Genomic DNA, 19258 nt, shown 5'->3' with positions numbered 1-19258 from the left:
ATAGCTGACCTATCACACGCTGGTGCCGAGTCATCATTAGGTGTCAGTGTTTTCAATTACCCCACACCTCTCATCCCCGCCACCACGTCTCCTCTGTGAGCCAGACAGCACAGCAGGAGAAAAGCAACAAAATGCAAATTTTCTTGCTGACGACATCTGAGCTCAACTTAAAAAAAAAAAAAAAAAAACGCGAGCTGATGAAGGCTGCAGCAGTGGCAGCAACTAGGAAGAAACTTCACTTTTAAAGTCACGTGGTTCATTTAGGACTTTATTTCTGCTGTATGGTCATTTTAAAAGCACTTGATCGCAATACAAACTAAATGTTTTTTTTCCAGGTGGTACAAGTCGTACTGCATATGTCAAACATTCATGCCAAAGATAACACTACTGATACATATCTAACAGGACAGATTGAAAATAAATTGAAAATGTTTTTATAACCATAATATGACAAAACTACAATAAAGCGTATTAGTGCTTCTAGCTTAAAAGTTTCATCATAGTCAAAGGAAAAAAAATACAACTTTGTTTTGAGTCTTAACAAAACAAAACGCTCGTTTGTGGTTGCAAATTTCCCACGTATCACAGGGAGCCAGTTATCCCAGTCCCCGCAGGGACAAACTCCACTCCTAAAAGGAGACAGTATCCGACTCCAAACTAAAACACTGTGGAAAAGTCGTTTCACACCTTTAGCACAAATGTATTTTATTTTCCCATGATGCAAAGGAACTTACACAGACTTACTTCATGAAAAAGAAACATACTGAAAACTGCTATAAAGCTATTGTCAACATCACATATTTCAACATGAATATCAAAGCAAAATGTCTGAGACTTTGAGGCTACATAGTCAGAAGGCAGTGGCACCTATAAATCCTAACGTTAGGGAAAAAATACAAAATAAATTATTCTACACTTTCTTATAGATTGTTCTCTCTATGCTTAATAAATGTTGATTCTGAGAAAGGGGGGAAACACTTAAATAAATCTTTGAAAAATTAATGTGTGATCAAGAGCACCTAGTCCCCATACATATGGGTGCATCTCAGCAAATTAAAATAACTATGAAAAATGTGTTTCAGTAATTCAATTCCAAAAGTGAAGCTTATTTTTATATTCATTATACTCTAATATATTTGAGGCGCTCAATTCTAATGAAAACTCATAAAGCTTCTGAGGAGATTAGAATATAATGAACTAAACACAGAAACGTTATTTTATGGCCCACACAGTCATATTGAAGACGGATTATTTGACAGTTGTTCAGCATAAGGTTATTAAGGTCCTCCAAAAGCAAGGTAATCCTCAAAGTTCATGACTGAAGAAGACAGTTGTTCACAGACAGCTGTAACCAAGCATATTAATAGAAAGTTGAGTGGAAGGAAAAACTGTGGTAGAAAAATGGTGCACAAGCAACAGGGATGAGTGTCATTTGTGTCATTTATTTTTATTATTATGGCTTATAGCAAATAAAAACTCAAAAATCTGTTTCTCAGATAATTTAAACATTACATATGACCAATAAAAGAATAGACTTTTAATACAGAAATGTTACCTTCTGGGCTACACTGTCATGGGGAAGACTTCTCAGCACATAGTCACTGACACCCTCCAATTAAAGGGTAAGCCACAAAAGATCAACGCTGAAGAAGCAGAAACCCGATAAAGAAACTATGGAGTACTGTCAAGAGGACGAGAGACAGCAGACCCAACAGTACAGACAAGCTACTAAAACCCCTGGACCTCTTAACACCTCAGCACAGCCCCAGGCTGACTATCTCCATCCCAAGCATCACTGATGCAATAATTCACTTTTTTTCAGTAGACCGAAATTTCTACTACAGAAAACCTTTTTTATGTTGCAATTTGTGAAATTTGGGTTTTCATTTGCTTTTAGCCATAATCAGCAAAGTTAATATAAATTAACATTAAAAAATGTATCACTCTGTGTGTAATAAATGTTACTAATATACAGGTTTGACTTTTTGAATTGAATTACTGAAATAAATTAACTTGGCAATGATATAGTAATTTATTGGGATGAACTCGTATCATCTGGGAGCAGATGGCACAGACTGGTCGAATGGTTAAATAGCATTTCAACAGTTTAATGTGGAGTTGTGTCAGGGCGCTTGCTCTCCAGAAATGTTTGCATCACATTTGTGTGCAAAAAGGTTACAACACAGGCTGCTCACAGGACAGAAAGCTGAATAAGTGTGTTTAAGTCCACAAAGCACAGCTCGAAAGTGTTGCAACACTGTCATCATTACAGCTCGGTAAACAAAGGTCAGGGTGTCGTGTGCTACCTGTGGGCAATCAGATTAAAGTGTCCATGTTCTGTCACTGAGCTGAAGCGGACCTACACAGTTGGTTTCTTCAGCGTTTCTAGTGCAAAACTGCCAACCATTTGGTCTCCTGCTCGGAGGACTGTCGGGATACAAATCATCAAAAAACTCACAGAACCTCTAAACAGAACAACTTGTCTCAAAACTTTCATACTGTTAGGAAATAATCCACATCTGGAACTTCTGATACCAATACATTTGCATAAAGATTTTAAAAATACAGTAAAAGGTGACAGCAGCTGTCACTCACTGCGACACATGCATAAGAACTTTACATGAAAAAGGAAAGAGACAGCCCTCTTTGGGTCATCGGCTCTGAATGTGTCTGTGGAAAAACCCAGAGGAGGCCTGAGCCGAGCCTGAAAGAAAAATCAAGGAAACGACAGAAAACTGCACAGAGAACAGAAGATTGTGGAAGAAAAATAGGATTTCTGCCAAATAAGCATCTGTCAGGCTGCACTAAAAATACATAGTAAATAACAGCAAAACGGATCAGTTTCTTTGTAACAGAGGCTCCATCTGAAACACATCAGCAAACAGAGCATTTCTAGTGTAGCGTTAAGACGTGGCTGGCTGACTCGGCAGCAGCTGGTGTGGATGTGGCGTTTGCGGGAGTTGTCGGCGTATGAGCGGTAAAAAAAAGAGGAGGTCTAGTAAAGGAGGATCCGACGCTCGATGGCCTTTCGGCAGATGGGGCACTCGCTCATTCGGTCTCCGCACAGCTGGCAGGTGCCATGGCCGCACATGAAGATCATGTTCTTCAGACGGTCCAGACACACCGGACACATGGTCTAAAGGAAGACGTATAGCAGATACTTGAGCTTATATCAAGAGTTTAAGTTATCTTTGGTTCATTTAACAGCCTAATCAAAGTAGAGGCATATAATGTCTTGTAGAAGTATTCACACCCTTTACTAGGGTTGCCATGATGCTAAAGCTTAAACTCATTAATTGGAAAATAGATACACTCACCGGCCAATTTATTAGGTACACCTTGCTAGTACCGGGTTGGACCCGCTTTTGCCTTCAGAACTGCTTTAATCCTTCGTGGCATAGATTCAACAAGGTACTGGAAATATTCCTCAGAGAGTTTGGTCCATATTGACATGATAGCATCACACAGATGCTGCCGATTGGTCGGCTGCACATCCATGATGCGAATCTCCCGTTCCACCACATCCCAAAGGTGCTCTATTGGATTTAGATCTAGTGACTTTGGAGGCCATTTGAGTTCAGTGAACTCATTGTCATGTTCAAGAAACCAGTCTGAGATGATTCATGCTTTATGACATGGAGCATTATCCTGCTGGAAGGAACCATCAGAAGATGGGTACACTGCTCATAAAGGGATGGACATGGTCAGCAACAATACTCATGTAGGCTGTGGCGTTGACACGATGCTCAATTGGCACTAAGGGGCCCAAAGTGTGCCAAGAAAATATCCCCCACACCATTACACCACCACCACCAGCTTGAACCGTTGATACAAGGCAGGATGGATCCATGTTTTCATGTTGTTGACGCCAAATTCTGACCCTACCATCCGAATGTCGCAGCAGAAATCGAGACTCATCAGACCAGGCCTTTCTATCAGCTCAAACCAATCTGGCCATTCTCCTCTGACCTCTGACACCCACAGAACCGCCGCTTACTGGATATTTTCTCTTTTTCGGACCATTCTCTGTAAACCCTAAAGATGGTAGTGCGTGAAAATCCCAGTAGATCAGCAGTTTCTTAAATACTCAGACCAGCCCGTCTGGCACCAACAACCATGCCACGTTCAAAGTCACTTAAATCACCTTTCTTCCCCATTCTGATGCTCAGTTAGAGCTGCAGCAGATCATCCTGACCATGTCTACATGCCTAAATGCATTGAGTTGCTGCCATGTGATTGGCTGATGAGACATTTGCGTTAACAAGCAGGTGGACAGGTGTACCTCATAAAGTGGCCGGCGAGTGTATTTCTACAATGTAAACATGGATCTGGTCTGTACAAAAAATGTTTAGAGGGAAAAGGAGCAAAGGGCACAAATATTTTTAGAAGGCGCTGCAGTTTCTTTTTTTATTGTGAAGTTAATTATCCACATCACGTTGTTCTCACCTGTTCCTTGATGTCTTGAAGCTGTTGCTGTAGCTTCTGTACATCAGCATTGACGTTTGTGTTATCTTTGTCTCTCTGCAGGGCTGGGATGTTTCCACTGGCTGTTTGGGCGTAAAATGGACACAAACACACGTTAAGAGAAAGAAAAAAAAAAAAAAAAAAAAAAAAGAAATGTCAAAAGATGAACAAATTAGTTAAGGCTAGTGGCCACCTTGGATTTTACCCTGTAGCTATTAAGTTTACAGCCAATAAAAAAACAAAACAGAAATATGGCTGCAGTAGCATTCCCATACCGACACGATCTTCGCAGTGAATTATATATGAAAGCTGGAGTTCTGTAAACAAGCAGGAAACACATGCATTTTGGATATTTTTATCATTTGGCAGATCACTTCTAGCTCAGTGTTCTGGCACTTTTATTGACCGTTCCACCTCAGTACGCCACACAAGAAATTATCTAAATTATCAGCTGGTACAACACAAATCATCCTGCAGCGAATCTGGAATCGTACAATTCACACTCTGCTTGTAAAAAAATGTATATGAAAACATCATTTAAGCAAGTTTTTCTTGCACGTTTGGGAACGAATGACAGCTGACATCCCAGAATCTGCCAGAAACAGTGAACTGCTGAGTGATATACATACGGTCATAATCGTGTGTTAAATGTGGGAATGGGTACGTGGCACTGAAAACAGAGGGAATGGGGTTAAGAGAAGAGGAAATGGGCCAGGGCAGCACTGTTGGGGAGGGGACTGTTTAAAAGCAAGGCTCTGATAAGGGAGGGGCTCGTGGAGGTATACTTACACCAACTTAGTGCCAGATTGTTGGGCTGGAGAAGATCCTGGGATCCCCCCGCCATAGTGTTAGAGCTCCCTGCTGGGAACAACCAGTCACATTGTTATAGCAGGAGCTTCTCTCACCAGCTCAACTGTTTGGCCAGTGATCAATGCAACTGGCTACTAATAACTACAGCCTCTAAAGGAGGCAGAACTTGAAGAGAAAGCCAAAAAGTTGGAAATAGCTACCACAGAGAGAGAGAGATGGAAATTATAGTTCAAAGCGGCAGACTTATTTATTTATAGTTTGTGCAATCAGCCAATGCTTCTCACCGATTTAGAAGTAAATTAACAACCTGAGCAAGTTAGAAGGGAAGGAGTCACATCCATCAAGGTACGTGTGAGTTTTAGGACAGATTTGCTGTTAAAGCAGATAGCAACAGGCAGTAATCATGGGACCAATATGTTTAAGATGCAAGCATTCAATGCTGCCCCTTGCATGAGTGTATGTGTGTTTGGGTTTGCAATCAGCTGATCAGGGCTGCAGCTAGAACCAGCTATAGTGAAGAAGATGCCCTGGTGAACGTGGGTATAGTCAGTTTCCCTTTTATCTCAACATAAAACATGAAAAACACGATGCGGGCAACCACTAGTAAGATGCACTAAAATTAATTCCTGGAAATTAAGCTATAAATGGCTCATAGAACAACTTAAGACCACACAAATAAGATGATTAAATGTAAAATAAACAGATTTCAAGTCTAATTTCATCTCATTTCTTGCTATTCTCGTTTTGCCAAAAGGACGCTTCTGTTTACTACAGAAGAAGTTTACTACATTTGCTAACGAATGTCACTGGTAACAGTTTTAAGGAAACAGCTTCTCATGTTCTATGGATTTTGGACTCTTAGTGGTGCAGTTGAACCATTTTCTTTCCAGGATGGAATAATTTAAAAATAAAACACAGCAGCATAAAAAAAAAAAAAAGAAAACACCAATTTGAATTTATGGAGGATTTTCTTTAATCCATTTAGTCACAAAATTATAAAAAACGCCCCATAAATATTTAGCTAAATATCCCTAAGCAAGTTGTTCCTCAACTCCACACTTTTTATAGCCATAAAGAAGCTTTTTTTCTTCGCATGGCTACATGTTTAACCAATCTTCATGGTAAAACTGCTACAGTTCACTTACACTGGTTGGTTTTCTGGTTTGGAGCTAGCTAGAATGTTCACGTACCACCGAGGACCAAGCCGACCATGAAGTGGAAACTGCAGTAACAGTAGCGTCACTATCCATAGGAGAGCAAGTTTTGAAGCCTTGAAGCTTCATTGAAATTTGCTTCTGAAGAAAGGTTTTATGGACGGATGAGGCAGAAAATGAACTATTTGACCACAAAAACACAAAAGTCAAGGTAAGTATTTTAGGCATAAGAAAACTGTACCAATTGTCATGCATGACAGTGGTAGCATTATGATAAGGGTCTTTTGCTGCTAATAGCTGATACACAGTACAATGTGAAGGTAATAGTGGCTGAAAAAGTCTACTTCCAAATTCTTTAGCTCCACGTTAAACCAACAACTAGATGGTTGCAACTTGGACCGAATTTGGCGTTTCAACTGGACAATGATCCAAAACAAACATCATTACTGATTTTAAATGGCTGAGGCAGGATAACATTAAGCTTCTGGTGTGTCCCCAACCTCAACGCTATTGAAACTTTATGGACCATGCTTAAAAACTGAGTCTATGCTAGGAAACCAACCAATTTAACTACTACCTTCTGATAACGCTAACAATAGTCAAACATCCATACAGAATTACGCCTAAAGCTTGTTAATGACTACAAAAAGCAGAGGGATCCTCATCCACATACTGAGTGATACTAAAGCAAATATTAGTTGGGGTCTGTGTATACACTTCAGCCTGTATGTATAATTATGACTCCTCTTTTTAGGAAAATCCACAATGAATCAGAATTTATGAACACAGTTTTTGCCTAAAAGTCATTTAAGTTGTTTGCTTAGACCATCATTCTGGGGATTTTAGTCAAGGCAGCAAAGCTTCAGAGAAGCCAAACATTCATTCATCTTTGTCACCTAAAGTAATATCTAATATTTAGGATTTAGAATGATTGCAGTGATAAAAACATGCAGATTTATTAGTGCTGTTATTTTGGAAAATAAGTCTAATTGAGCTCGGTTTAGTTTACAATGTCTCAACTAGAATGAAAAAAGAACGCAACATGAAAGTATTGCTAACTAAATGTGTAGAACAGGCAGAAACAAACTAAATTCAACAGAACTGAATAAAATGATGCAGAAAAGAATGAAGAAATAAGAAAGGAATGAGAAATAAAAATGGATGGATTAAAAGGGAACACTTGGAAGATTCACTCACTAAGGTCATCATCATCATCATCATCATCATCATCATCATGATCAGCGGCACCATCCTCCATACCTTTCCCTCCGCAGCAGAGGACAAAGGGGGTGCGGCGTTCCACCACAGCCCGGCACTGTACGCACTTCTTCATGAGGCTGGCACAGTCTGCGGAGAGACGTGTGTGTTCACATCTCAAGGTTGGAGAAAATATGGCCTGCCGCTGTCAAGATCAAGGCTACAGTGTTTTAATGTGTGCGTTGACTTACTCTCACAGGCGCACATGTGACCGCAGGGCTGAAACAACACAGCTGCCTTTTTGTCAGAGCAGACTACGCACTCCTCAATCTGTAGAGAGACACGTTACACACCAGTTTATTTAGTCTTAGTCATCCATATTTCTATAGATATGGCTGGTTGTAGAAGGTAGTCTTGGTTAGTGCAGTAAAACACCACAACAAGATGTGCCGATGAGACAGAAACTCATCCTAGGTGGATTAAAAATCATACTAGCCCCAGGTAACTTTTAATTAGACAGAAAGACTCTAGAGCAGGAAATTAAACAGAGATGTGCATATACTTAGAAAATGTGAAACAGAAACAACTAGACACGACAGTTCTTAATACTTAGGTCATTTCAGTTTCTTTAAGAGAAAGCTGAATTAATTTTAATTAACCAACTAAAAAAACAGTCATTCCGTGGAATATTTTAAGTTAAAATCCATACTGATGTTCTGTTCACATACTCCGATCCTGAAGATGTTTCATCACTCTGTCCTGTAGTAGCATCCCCAGAATCTTTGAGAAGTGTTTACCTTTGTTCTGGACTGAACCTGCTCCTTGCAGATGAGACACTTCTTGACACGTGGCGAGCAGAGCGAGCAAGTCGCGATGTGTCCGCAGGGTCCAAACAGGGTGTCTCTCTTCATGTCCGAACAAACCATGCACTCCTCTAAAGACTCGATGTTGCTGTTCAGAGACGGGCTACGGGTGTCCACCTGGCCGCTGGAACATTAGGAACGGACCATTAATGTGGAAGAAATTACAAACTAAACTGGATGAGGAATTTCTAATTAGCAATGTGTTATCATTTTATTATGAGCGTAAACAACACAAATTATTTCCACAAGAAAACAAAGCACCCTATTCGATCGCCTCATTTTTCCTCTTATGAAGCTCAAATACACAAGAGGCATGAAAAGCTCAGTCGATACTTTGAGTTTTTCCCTTTTGTCTTTACATTAAGTTCAGCCCACACTCTCCTGGGTATAACATCACATTTACCTTACAGACCAGAGTGATATTGATCTTCTCGTTGAGTTCTCAGCAAGAAAGTCGTTAAATGTGTTTCCCAAAATGTCAACCAACTCCTGGGATGTTTACCTGCTCTTCTCCTTGTGACATTTGGCCAAGGCCTTACAGAGGCTGGGGTCAGGACAGAGGTCCAGAGGGGACTGGCCCTTTTTGTTGCGAATGGTCAGGTCTGCTCCATTTGCTGCCAGGAAGCAGGCTATGGATGCTGCACTCTTCTTCTCTGCTCCCTGGGTGCCCAGGCCCATGATTAACTGCAGAGAGTAAGACACAAACAGTTTTTAGCAGCATCCTGTTACTAACCTGGATTCTGCCACTTGAAGCATTAATCCAGTTATAAGAAAAGGTACAGTGCCTCACACCCTTTAGCAACCACAAAATGAAATGTATTTTACTAGAATTTAATGAGACAGACAAAGAAACACACAATTGTTAAATACAAGGAAAATGATGCATGAAAAATCTGATAAGTGTAGCGTATATGTATTCATATCTTTTATGTTGCACATGTGTTCATTCTTCTTTACTCTGACGCCAGTAAATAACATCCATTGCAACCAAACTAAATTAGTAAACAGAGTACCCCTGTGCGTAATTTAATCTCAGGATTAATCCAGCTGTTCTGTGGAGGCCTTCAGGGTTTGTTAGAGAACAAACAGCATCATGAACATATCTGTTCAACCCATCATCTAAAACAAATGTAAAAAAGTAAGTCCCAACTGCAGGCATGGCCATCCACCTAAACAAAAGAGAGCATTAATTAGAGAAGCTGCTGGGAGGTTCATGGTAACTGGAGGAGCTGCAGAGATGCACAGCTCAGGTGGGATAAACTGTGACATGACAACTATTAGTTGTGAAGCCCAAAACAAATCAGGCCAGATGCAAGAGTGGCAATAAGAGAGCTAGCCATGAGAAGGTTTTGATTAAAAATTTTACTTTTTGGCCTACATGCAAAACACCCTTGTTGTGGCGTGAAATTACCCCAGTCCATCACCCTGAAGACACCATCCCTATGGTGAAATACGGCGCTGGCAGCATCATGCTGTGAGGAAACTTTTCTTCAAGACATCCGACTGTAACATCAAATAATATGAAGGAATATGACTATTTCTACAACGCGCTGTATTTAGTATGGATTCTCATTATTTTCATGTAGCTAATCTTAGCCCATGTAAAATCTGACATCAGTACAACACAACTGGGCTAATCAAAAAGTATAGCCATGTTAACCTGTCTCGTCTACCTCCCCTACGTAACTTCTCACCTCCCTCACTCAAATGAACTGCAAAGCTACCTTTTCTCAACCAATTTTGACCTTCCATGTTCAACTCTCCTCAACCAGTAGCGTTTACATCTCTGCTGATGGAGCCATCAGGCAAGCTAATTCAATTCTCATCTTCAAGGGAGGGATGGGGTATGAGAGTGTGACCCAGCTACACATTTCTCAAATTAGGCCTGCTGTCTGTCTGTTCTGCTCCCCTGAGGGAGAACCAGAGAGGGGAGAAAGAGGGGCTCAGAGAGGAGGTGGAAAACCGAGTGGGTGGGAGACAGAAGGTGACAGGTAAGGAAAAATCTGTCGCTGACTCGAGGCTTTAAAGTCTTCTCAGCAGCGATTAATGATGTGATGTTAACATGGAGAGGGCTTGAGTTAGACATGCCCCCTTTTGGCCCCTACAAAGGATTTATTCGGGCTGGTGGAGGCAAAGCAGCAAGCCAACTGACTGTTCGAAGCTTCCACCTGAATGATGGGCCGGTTGCAGACTCAGCTGTCCATTGATGCGGGTGATGGAGACTGTGAGCTTTCTGACTAAACGGGGATCTGTCATCATCCCTCACGGCGAGCCACAAACTGATTTTATTCTAAGTTTGTGAACTGAGGAGAACTGTGACAAGGTAACGCTAAACTATCTTTCAGATGATAAATGCCCAAAACAATGACATGATGCTTCAGTGATCTGCCAAATGGGAAAAGGCAGGTAGCAGGATATGAATGGCACAAGTACGAATTATATAGATTCAGCTAGACTAAAGATACACACATGCTATATTTGTTTGCATGCCTTTTATTATTAAGCTGCAACTGCATCTGTATTTTAGATAATAAGAAGCTGCATTATTTATTTCTACAGCCAACCTCGAGTGGTCACATTGAAGCTGCTCCAACTTCTTCAATTTACCACATTTAAAAAAAAAAAAAAAACTTAAAATTAAAATCTATTATCCCAGTTTCTGTATACAGTCCTATGTGCAGATATGACTCGTGTCATGATGCTAATATGTGAATATGTTTTTACCCTAAACCATTATAATGTAGCTCTGGCTTTTTGTTTAAGGTTACTTTCCTTCTGGAAGGTAAACCTTCGCCCCAGCCTGAAGTATTCAGCTCCATCCATCTTCCCATCAACTCTTGCCAGCTTCCCTGTCCTCGCTGAGGAAAAACATCCCCACAGCATGATGCTACCACCACCATGTTCCATGGTGAGGATTTAGCATACAGAACGATGCACAGCTTTAGTTTTATGCCAAACAATTTGGGGTCTTGGTCTCTTCTGACCAGAGCACCTTCTTCCACATGTTTCCTGTGTTCCATACATGTTTGTTCCTTGGTCTTTATGATGCCGTTTATTCACTAATGTTCTTCACAGAACAGCTGGATTTAGACTCAGATTAAATTACACACAGATTTCTTACACACTAGATTTCTTTTAGGGGTATTGGCATAAATGGGGGTGATTATTCATGCACACCAAATGGTTATGTGTAAAATATTTAGAAAAGAAATATCACTTTCCAAACAAAATATTTAAAAATGTCTAATTGGAAATATAATAAAATGTGAAAAGACTCAAGGGGTATGAAAACTTTCACAATGCATTGTAACACATTCTCTTCCTATTAACTAATTTTACTTTTGAGTCAGTTAAATCTTCTTCATGAAAACCCTTAAATCTGTGAATTGTCATGATGCTGACACATCTAAAATACTCAGCGAGAAAGTAAAAAATGGAACTGAATGTACTGTGTTCTTGGAGGGTTCCCAGGGCTCCACTTTGCTAACATCCTGCATATCCTGGAGCTGTCGCAACTGGGACAGTGTGTGGTGACGCAGCGCCTCGTGAAGCGGCGTGTCCCCGTCCTTGTCCTGCACGTCGAGCTTGGCCTCTGCACGCACCAGAAGCTATCAAGAGAAAATAGAAACAAAAAGTCACACAAACAGGCAATTCGGCCGGAACTCAAGCAACCAACAGGACAACTTCAATTTTATGCTACAGTGCAAATGCCACGAAGCCGATGTATAGCGTTGCTGCGTATAGTGAGCTTCTTCAGTTTTTTTTTTACTACCCTCTAATTATGGAGTGTACTTTTGTTTTGAGTCCACAAGATGGCAACGTGGCAATCTTAATCCAGCGCTACCCCAGAACACATTTCCTCTCCTCTTTGAGGCAGGACATCCAACCGTGTAAATGAAACAAGGGGCTGCAATCATGTAGTTCTACTGCCTTTTGTGTATAGAAGAGGGAACTAGCAGATAACTCAAGAGAACGTGTTCATTTAGGAGTACAAGTGAGGCATTAAAAGATTACGAGAACTGAGAGAAAATGAAATAGAAACACCAACCCGAACTATCTGAGTGTGCTGGCGCTCCACTGCAAGGTGTAATGCCGTCTGCTGGTTAACATTCTGAATGTCTAAGCTGGCGTTGCCCTGGAAGACGGAAACATCACATAAAACATCTGGTTATGTGCACATATGTCACCAATGTGAGTCAGTAATGAGAGAACAGTCAGGATTATAATTAAAGAGAAAGAAAAAAAACATTTTGTTTCTGTCATGTAGAGAAATATTATATTAGCAGGTACAAGAAAAACAACAGTTCTGGCTTTGTGTGCCATGACAACACCTTTTGTCCCTCAGACCATCAAAATATCAACCAGGGGGGCTGAAGAAAAAAAAAACCAAAAACAGAACAACAGAACAAACAGAATCCTACAACAAAACAAAGAATGCTGCATGTGATTTTCATTTCCAACTGCATACACATCCTCTGTGCAGATGTGGAGGAAAGATAACTATTGTGATCAGGAAGTGTGTAAAATCCCAACGTAATACGACTGACTGGCTGGCTGGGAATCTGCAGTGCACCTAGAAGTGTGGTGCAGTTTCTGAATAGAAAGCTGAGCCATCACTGCGAACAAGCCCATTGCAGGAACTTGGGGGGTGGGGGGGTTGCGGGAGCTGCCCCTGCTGAAAGGTAGCTTGCACAGTGAAAGCTCACGCATTGGGATGTTGCAGCAACATTTCTGCCTTGCACCATATCCTCATTAACCCAGTTTTGTCTCGATCAGGTGGCTTTTCTGTAAACTCCAGTATGTGTATCTGCCTCTAGGGAGCTACACCTGCAATCTCTAAAGGGAAAAAAGGAAGAGCGTGAACCTATAATTGCAAAGGAAGGAGGATATGAGGGCCGGCCAGCTCTGAAGGATACCTCTGAAGGCCATGTGAACCTTCTGGATTCAATAAAAAATAGGCAGTTAAAGGAGATTCAACTGGTCTACAGCTTGCAGGCTAAAGGGAGGGCAATGAGAGCTGCTTTCAATGGTCATCTGTTGGCTGAAGTTAAAGCTTGGCCAATCCTCGCTATTGCTGTTTTTTATACCTATACTATAAACAGTGATGTCTAAACAGCAGGGGTTTAGTTGTGTTTGACAGTGGCCTGCCTCAGATGTATTCTACTTCGTTTGTGTATGTAAATGTGATCAAAGTCAAAACTTAGGGCTCAAAGTCTGTATTTTCTGCTAAGATGCCTAAGACTCATGGCCAACAGTAAAAAACAAATGGGTTTAGTACCTGGTGCACCAACAGCTCGGCCACCTCCACGTGGTTGTTGAGTGCGGCCAGATGCAGCGCGGTGTAACCGTCGTCCTTCTTCTCGTCTACGATCCACGGCCTCGGCAGTTTGGACAGCAGCACTCGCATGGCACTGCAGAACGAACGAAACCATAAATAAGACAAAAGTGAATGCTGGGCCGGACTTCGATGCACACAAAGAACATCCTGAACAATTAAAAGATAACGACGTGTTTTTTGATTAGAGGTGCAAATCTGTACTCCTGAAAATCATGTACCAAATTTCTCAGTTGTGGCTGGTATAATCCCTTGCTAAAGTATTCATTCATGTGCCTATCCTAAGATTAAATTACTCACAAGTTGCGAAAATTTACTGGTAAGGTAACTGAAGGTAACTGGTTGAACTGGATTTAATTTACGGGTTTCAGAGTAAAGGGGGCCGAGTTCAAATCACGTTTTCATCCATTTCATATTTATGCGCTACCTTGCATCGCTGTTTCACACAAAATCCTAATAAAATATACCGAAGCTTGTGGTTGTGCCTTGACAAAATGTGAACAGGTCAGAGTTGGGTCAAGTTCAAGAAGCATGAATAATTTTGCACTGTATCAACCTCTTGGACAGATTCTCCATTATACCCAGTTTCTTTCACCCCTTTTTAAATCTCCACACACAACATGAAATACACAGCAACTGCAATCTGTTAAAACATCTGTCACTTTCTAGTTTGGGTTCCACAAGCTTCATTCTGCTACGTCTGCAAAAGTTAAGGAGAGACCCACAAGATAAAAGCAGGGCATTTTAATCGCTTAAGATTTAGACTATTAAAGAGTATTTTTTATGTTATTTCTGTAACGAAATGAACAGCACATAGTGGAGGGAAGCGGTCAAAAATAGCATTTTTCTAACAGCCTAATCTTATTAAGCAGTCTGCGTTGAACGTCATCTAATGAAATGTTCGGCCTAATAAAACCGTTATCTTTTACTTCACATACAACAGTCTCTGCGTCGTCAGTTTGGTTTGCCTGACAAGAAGAAAACTATTAGATGTAAATGTAGTAGGAAAGCAGGCGGTCATGCTTTACAATGTGGACTGGATTGTGAAAGGTGTGATAGGTAGAAACAGAAAAAAGGGATTATGGATGTAAAAAAGTTTAAATAGTAGTACTATAGTACTAATCATCAAAATACCAACATAAGAAATACCAACATGTTCCTGTATTTACTTAAGATGAAAACCTGAAGTCTTTTTTTTTTTTTTAAACAAAAAGATCCTGTATCTAACATATGCAACGGTTAAAGACACTTTTCTTGTTTATTTACATTGTTCCCTTTTAACAAAGAGTGTATTCACAGCAGGAAAGTCCTTTGGCCTGCTTGTTTGGTCCAGACCAAAAGCGGACTTTTTTTTGTTGTTTGGTGCGGTTTGCTCTCACGCTGTATTTTTTGGCAAGTGAACTATTACTTGTTAAACAAAGCCACGTGGGTGACGATCATTGGACGGAATAGCCGGGACAGAGCTCTGACTGGGAAATGCAGGAACACAACAGTTGAAGTTCAACGTGCAGAAACTCTGTTCTGCATATTTGTGCCGTTAACAGCTGCAATATCATTGTAAGGGGGCAGGAGCAGCTCATTCAACACAAATTTTGCGATGTTCTATTTATAATTTTGGAACCCTGTCAGGCAATGCGTGCTGCAAGCCAAAGGGGACACGCTAAAACACGCGGGCAACCGCGTTGCTAAGCAACATACCGCTGATAAGGTATGATTTCAGTACAACGTACACCTTTGCTACAGGCTATGGTGACTTGTTGAGTCATATGTTTTATGTAGTTGGGTTGGATCGGGGCCAGTTCGTATTCACACCATAAGCAAACTGCACCAACAGACCAAGACCAGCTCAAAAAGTGGGTCTCGGTCCAGTTGTTTGGGTCCGCTTGAGTGTATTCACACCTGCAAAAGGTCCGGACCAAGGGGGGAAACGAACTCTGGTCCATTTAAAGCGGACCAAAAGTGGCAGGTGTGAATACACCCTAAGTCCTACAAATAAACACCAAAACACATAGTTTTTACAGTGTCTGTGAGCGGATTTAAAACTGTTCCAGAACTAGGGATGGGTACCTCTCACATTTGAACCGATGCGGTACCAATGCCTGGTACCTGGGAACCTCTATTGGTACTCAACGGTACCAGTTTTCAGTGTTTTTGTGTTTGAACAAACCATATTTGAATGATCAACAAACGGAGAAAAGCTCAACTTTGATGCATTACAACTAGCATTAAAACAGAAAATAAACAACTTTGGTCTCAGCACAAAACCTTGTAGGATTCCCAAACGATCTTTAAGAAATCTAACATTATCTTTACTTAGTTGTACATTGTGGAATCTACCACCAGAATATACAGGTCCTTCTCAAAATATTAGCATATTGTGATAAAGTTAATTATTTTCCATAATGTAATGATGAAAATTTAACATTCATATATTTTAGATTCATTGCACACTAACTGAAATATTTCAGGTCTTTTATTGTCTTAATACGGATGATTTTGGCATACAGCTCATGAAAACCCAAAATTCCTATCTCACAAAATTAGCATATCATTAAAAGGGTCTCTAAACGAGCTATGAACCTAATCATCTGAATCAACGAGTTAACTCTAAACACCTGCAAAAGATTCCTGAGGCCTTTAAAACTCCCAGCCTGGTTCATCACTCAAAACCCCAATCATGGGTAAGACTGCCGACCTGACTGCTGTCCAGAAGGCCACTATTGACACCCTCAAGCAAGATGGTAAGACACAGAAAGAAATTTCTGAACGAATAGGCTGTTCCCAGAGTGCTGTATCAAGGCACCTCAGTGGGAAGTCTGTGGGAAAGAAAAAGTGTGGCAGAAAACGCTGCACAACGAGAAGAGGTGACCGGACCCTGAGGAAGATTGTGGAGAAGGGCCGATTCCAGACCTTGGGGGACCTGCGGAAGCAGTGGACTGAGTCTGGAGTAGAAACATCCAGAGCCACCGTGCACAGGCGTGTGCAGGAAATGGGCTACAGGTGCCGCATTCCCCAGGTCAAGCCACTTTTGAACCAGAAACAGTACTTTTTTCGGATGAAAGCAAATTCTGCATGTCATTCGGAAATCAAGGTGGCAGAGTCTGGAGGAAGACTGGGGAGAAGGAAATGCCAAAATGCCAGAAGTCCAGTGTCAAGTACCCACAGTCAGTGATGGTCTGGGGTGCCGTGTCAGCTGCTGGTGTTGGTCCACTGTGTTTTATCAAGGGCAGGGTCAATGCAGCTAGCTATCAGGAGATTTTGGAGCACTTCATGCTTCCATCTGCTGAAAAGCTTTATGGAGATGAAGATTTCATTTTTCAGCACGACCTGGCACCTGCTCACAGTGCCAAAACCACTGGTAAATGGTTTACTGACCATGGTATCACTGTGCTCAATTGGCCTACCAACTCTCCTGACCTGAACCCCATAGAGAATCTGTGGGATATTGTGAAGAGAACGTTGAGAGACTCAAGACCCAACACTCTGGATGAGCTCAAGGCTGCTATCGAAGCATCCTGGGCCTCCATAAGACCTCAGCAGTGCCACAGGCTGATTGCCTCCATGCCACGCCGCATTGAAGCAGTCATTTCTGCCAAAGGATTCCCGACCAAGTATTGAGTGCATAACTGTACATGATTATTTGAAGGTTGACGTTTTTTGTATTAAAAACACTTTTCTTTTATTGGTCGGATGAAATATGCTAATTTTGTGAGATAGGAATTTTGGGTTTTCATGAGCTGTATGCCACAATCATCCGTATTAAGACAATAAAAGACCTGAAATATTTCAGTTAGTGTGCAATGAATCTAAAATATATGAATGTTAAATTTTCATCATGACATTATGGAAAATAATGAACTTTATCACAATATGCTAATATTTTGAGAAGGACCTGTACATTTCGAAGCCAGGAGTGTACTACTCCTACAATATCATACTTTTCCAAATTCTGTTAGTAAGATTTTGTGATCTATGTAGCCAAAATTCTATCAAATCTATAAAAAAGGGCAAGGACGAACAGGCATGGCTTCAACCTGTCAGAATTGGCTCACAATGCTCCAACAAACTGCAGTAGGGGTGATTCAAACATGGAACAGGCATGTTTAGATTTGTAGCAAGCAACCCACATGTCCAATACAGTTACAACAGGCATCCCCCTCCCATTCCTTCAGCCAAAGAGTAATTCCACTCCTCCTTCGACAGCGCGCTGAAGCGCCCATCACTGAAGGGCACAATGGTAATTACACAAGATTTATTTGTATTCACTCAAGTCTCTTCCGCTAATAGAAACAGAAGATATGGAAGGGGAAATATCCACTGTTTAAACAGGGCTGTCGAGCAGAAGTGGTCTGCTGAGAAGAGGCAGTGGTGTGGCACTGAAGGTCATTTAAAGGTTATGTGGAAACAACTGACGGAGGCTGAACCGTCACTCTACACAGTATCACTGAAGAAAGAGACATCTGCTTCAGTGGTAAAATACCAATATTTCCAAAAAGAAGAGAGGAAATAAGAACAAACAACCCTCCAGGGGCCAATTTTGTTCAAGCCGTAATTTATCTGCAATTAGAAGTACATATGTAAACAGGCTTACTCCAGTTACGTCCAAACTGGTTTGTTATGTAGCAGTTTTGTTTTAATACGTGAAGCTATTCGCTATCTCTTTACACCTGATGCCTTATCTTTTTCTACTCATCCTGCTTCAGCCCGGAGCCATGAATTCAAGCATGAGAAATGAAAGTACTTTAAAATATAAGGCTTATTCTACCATTTAGGTGTTAAGATTACAACAAAGATGACAGAAAAAGCAACAAAATTAACGTCAAACAAGACGTACAAGCCATATCCTCAAACTTTTCCTGTCTTACTACATACGCAGTGCAACCAGAGTAAGAATTAAAGTGACAGCGCTTACGGGAAAACCTCTGACCTTGTTTAACCCTGAATAATCACGCAGGGCATATTTTTGAACTGCAACAAAAAGGAGGCGGATGATTTTCTCCGATATGGCTGAAGGGCATGCACTGGACTGTTTAGGTAAGGTAAATAGGAACTCAGACAGTACGCAGAGGAAATGAGCTCTGAGAAAAGGCCAGTGCTTGCATAGTCAAGTAGGGAGGAAAGCACATGGCATAGGACATCAAGACTGGTAAATGATTTTTGCTAAACCTATAGCTACTTCTTAGGAAAAGACGAAGCATCATCCTCCAGAGGAGACCGGAGGAACAGGGGCAGGGACAGTAAGGGCAGGCAGTCGGCACCTCGGTTCGGATATAGCTTTGGTGGCTGGCGTACTGCTGCAGTGATGAACAACGCAGCACACTGATCCCAGTCTCTCTCTCTCCCTCTCACCCTTTCTCACTGCACAGAGGCTTATACGCACCTGCATTGCTTGCAGCCATCTCCAGCTACTTAATGCAGAGATGCACTCCTTAAAT

The 19258-nt window shown here is 41.2% G+C and overlaps 1 protein-coding gene across 6 annotated transcripts in view; it reads right to left on the bottom strand.

Annotated features, from left to right (window-relative positions):
- Positions 1-254: 254 nt before the first annotated feature.
- mib1 (MIB E3 ubiquitin protein ligase 1) overlaps positions 255-19258 on the bottom strand; it is a 67034-nt gene continuing 48030 nt past the window's right edge. Inside the window, exons 13-22 of one of the 6 annotated variants that reach the window (XM_047368003.1) lie at positions 13767-13899; positions 12537-12623; positions 11938-12096; positions 8991-9172; positions 8423-8612; positions 7877-7955; positions 7689-7775; positions 5254-5325; positions 4447-4547; positions 255-3136 (exon numbers count right to left, since the gene is read on the bottom strand). In XM_047368003.1, the coding sequence (XP_047223959.1) occupies positions 2996-3136; positions 4447-4547; positions 5254-5325; positions 7689-7775; positions 7877-7955; positions 8423-8612; positions 8991-9172; positions 11938-12096; positions 12537-12623; positions 13767-13899 (1231 nt within the window). In that variant the 3' untranslated portion in view covers positions 255-2995. Of the gene's footprint in view, positions 3137-4446; positions 4548-5253; positions 5326-7625; positions 7776-7876; positions 7956-8422; positions 8613-8990; positions 9173-11937; positions 12097-12536; positions 12624-13766; positions 13900-19258 lie in introns of all 6 variants that reach the window. The other 5 variants (XM_047368004.1, XM_047368002.1, XM_047368001.1 and 2 more) reach the window with 5 other exon arrangements.

The sequence above is a fragment of the Girardinichthys multiradiatus genome, chromosome 6 (genome assembly GCF_021462225.1).
Source record: "Girardinichthys multiradiatus isolate DD_20200921_A chromosome 6, DD_fGirMul_XY1, whole genome shotgun sequence".
NCBI lineage: Eukaryota > Metazoa > Chordata > Actinopteri > Cyprinodontiformes > Goodeidae > Girardinichthys > Girardinichthys multiradiatus.
This window is presented reverse-complemented; position numbering and strand designations above follow the sequence as displayed.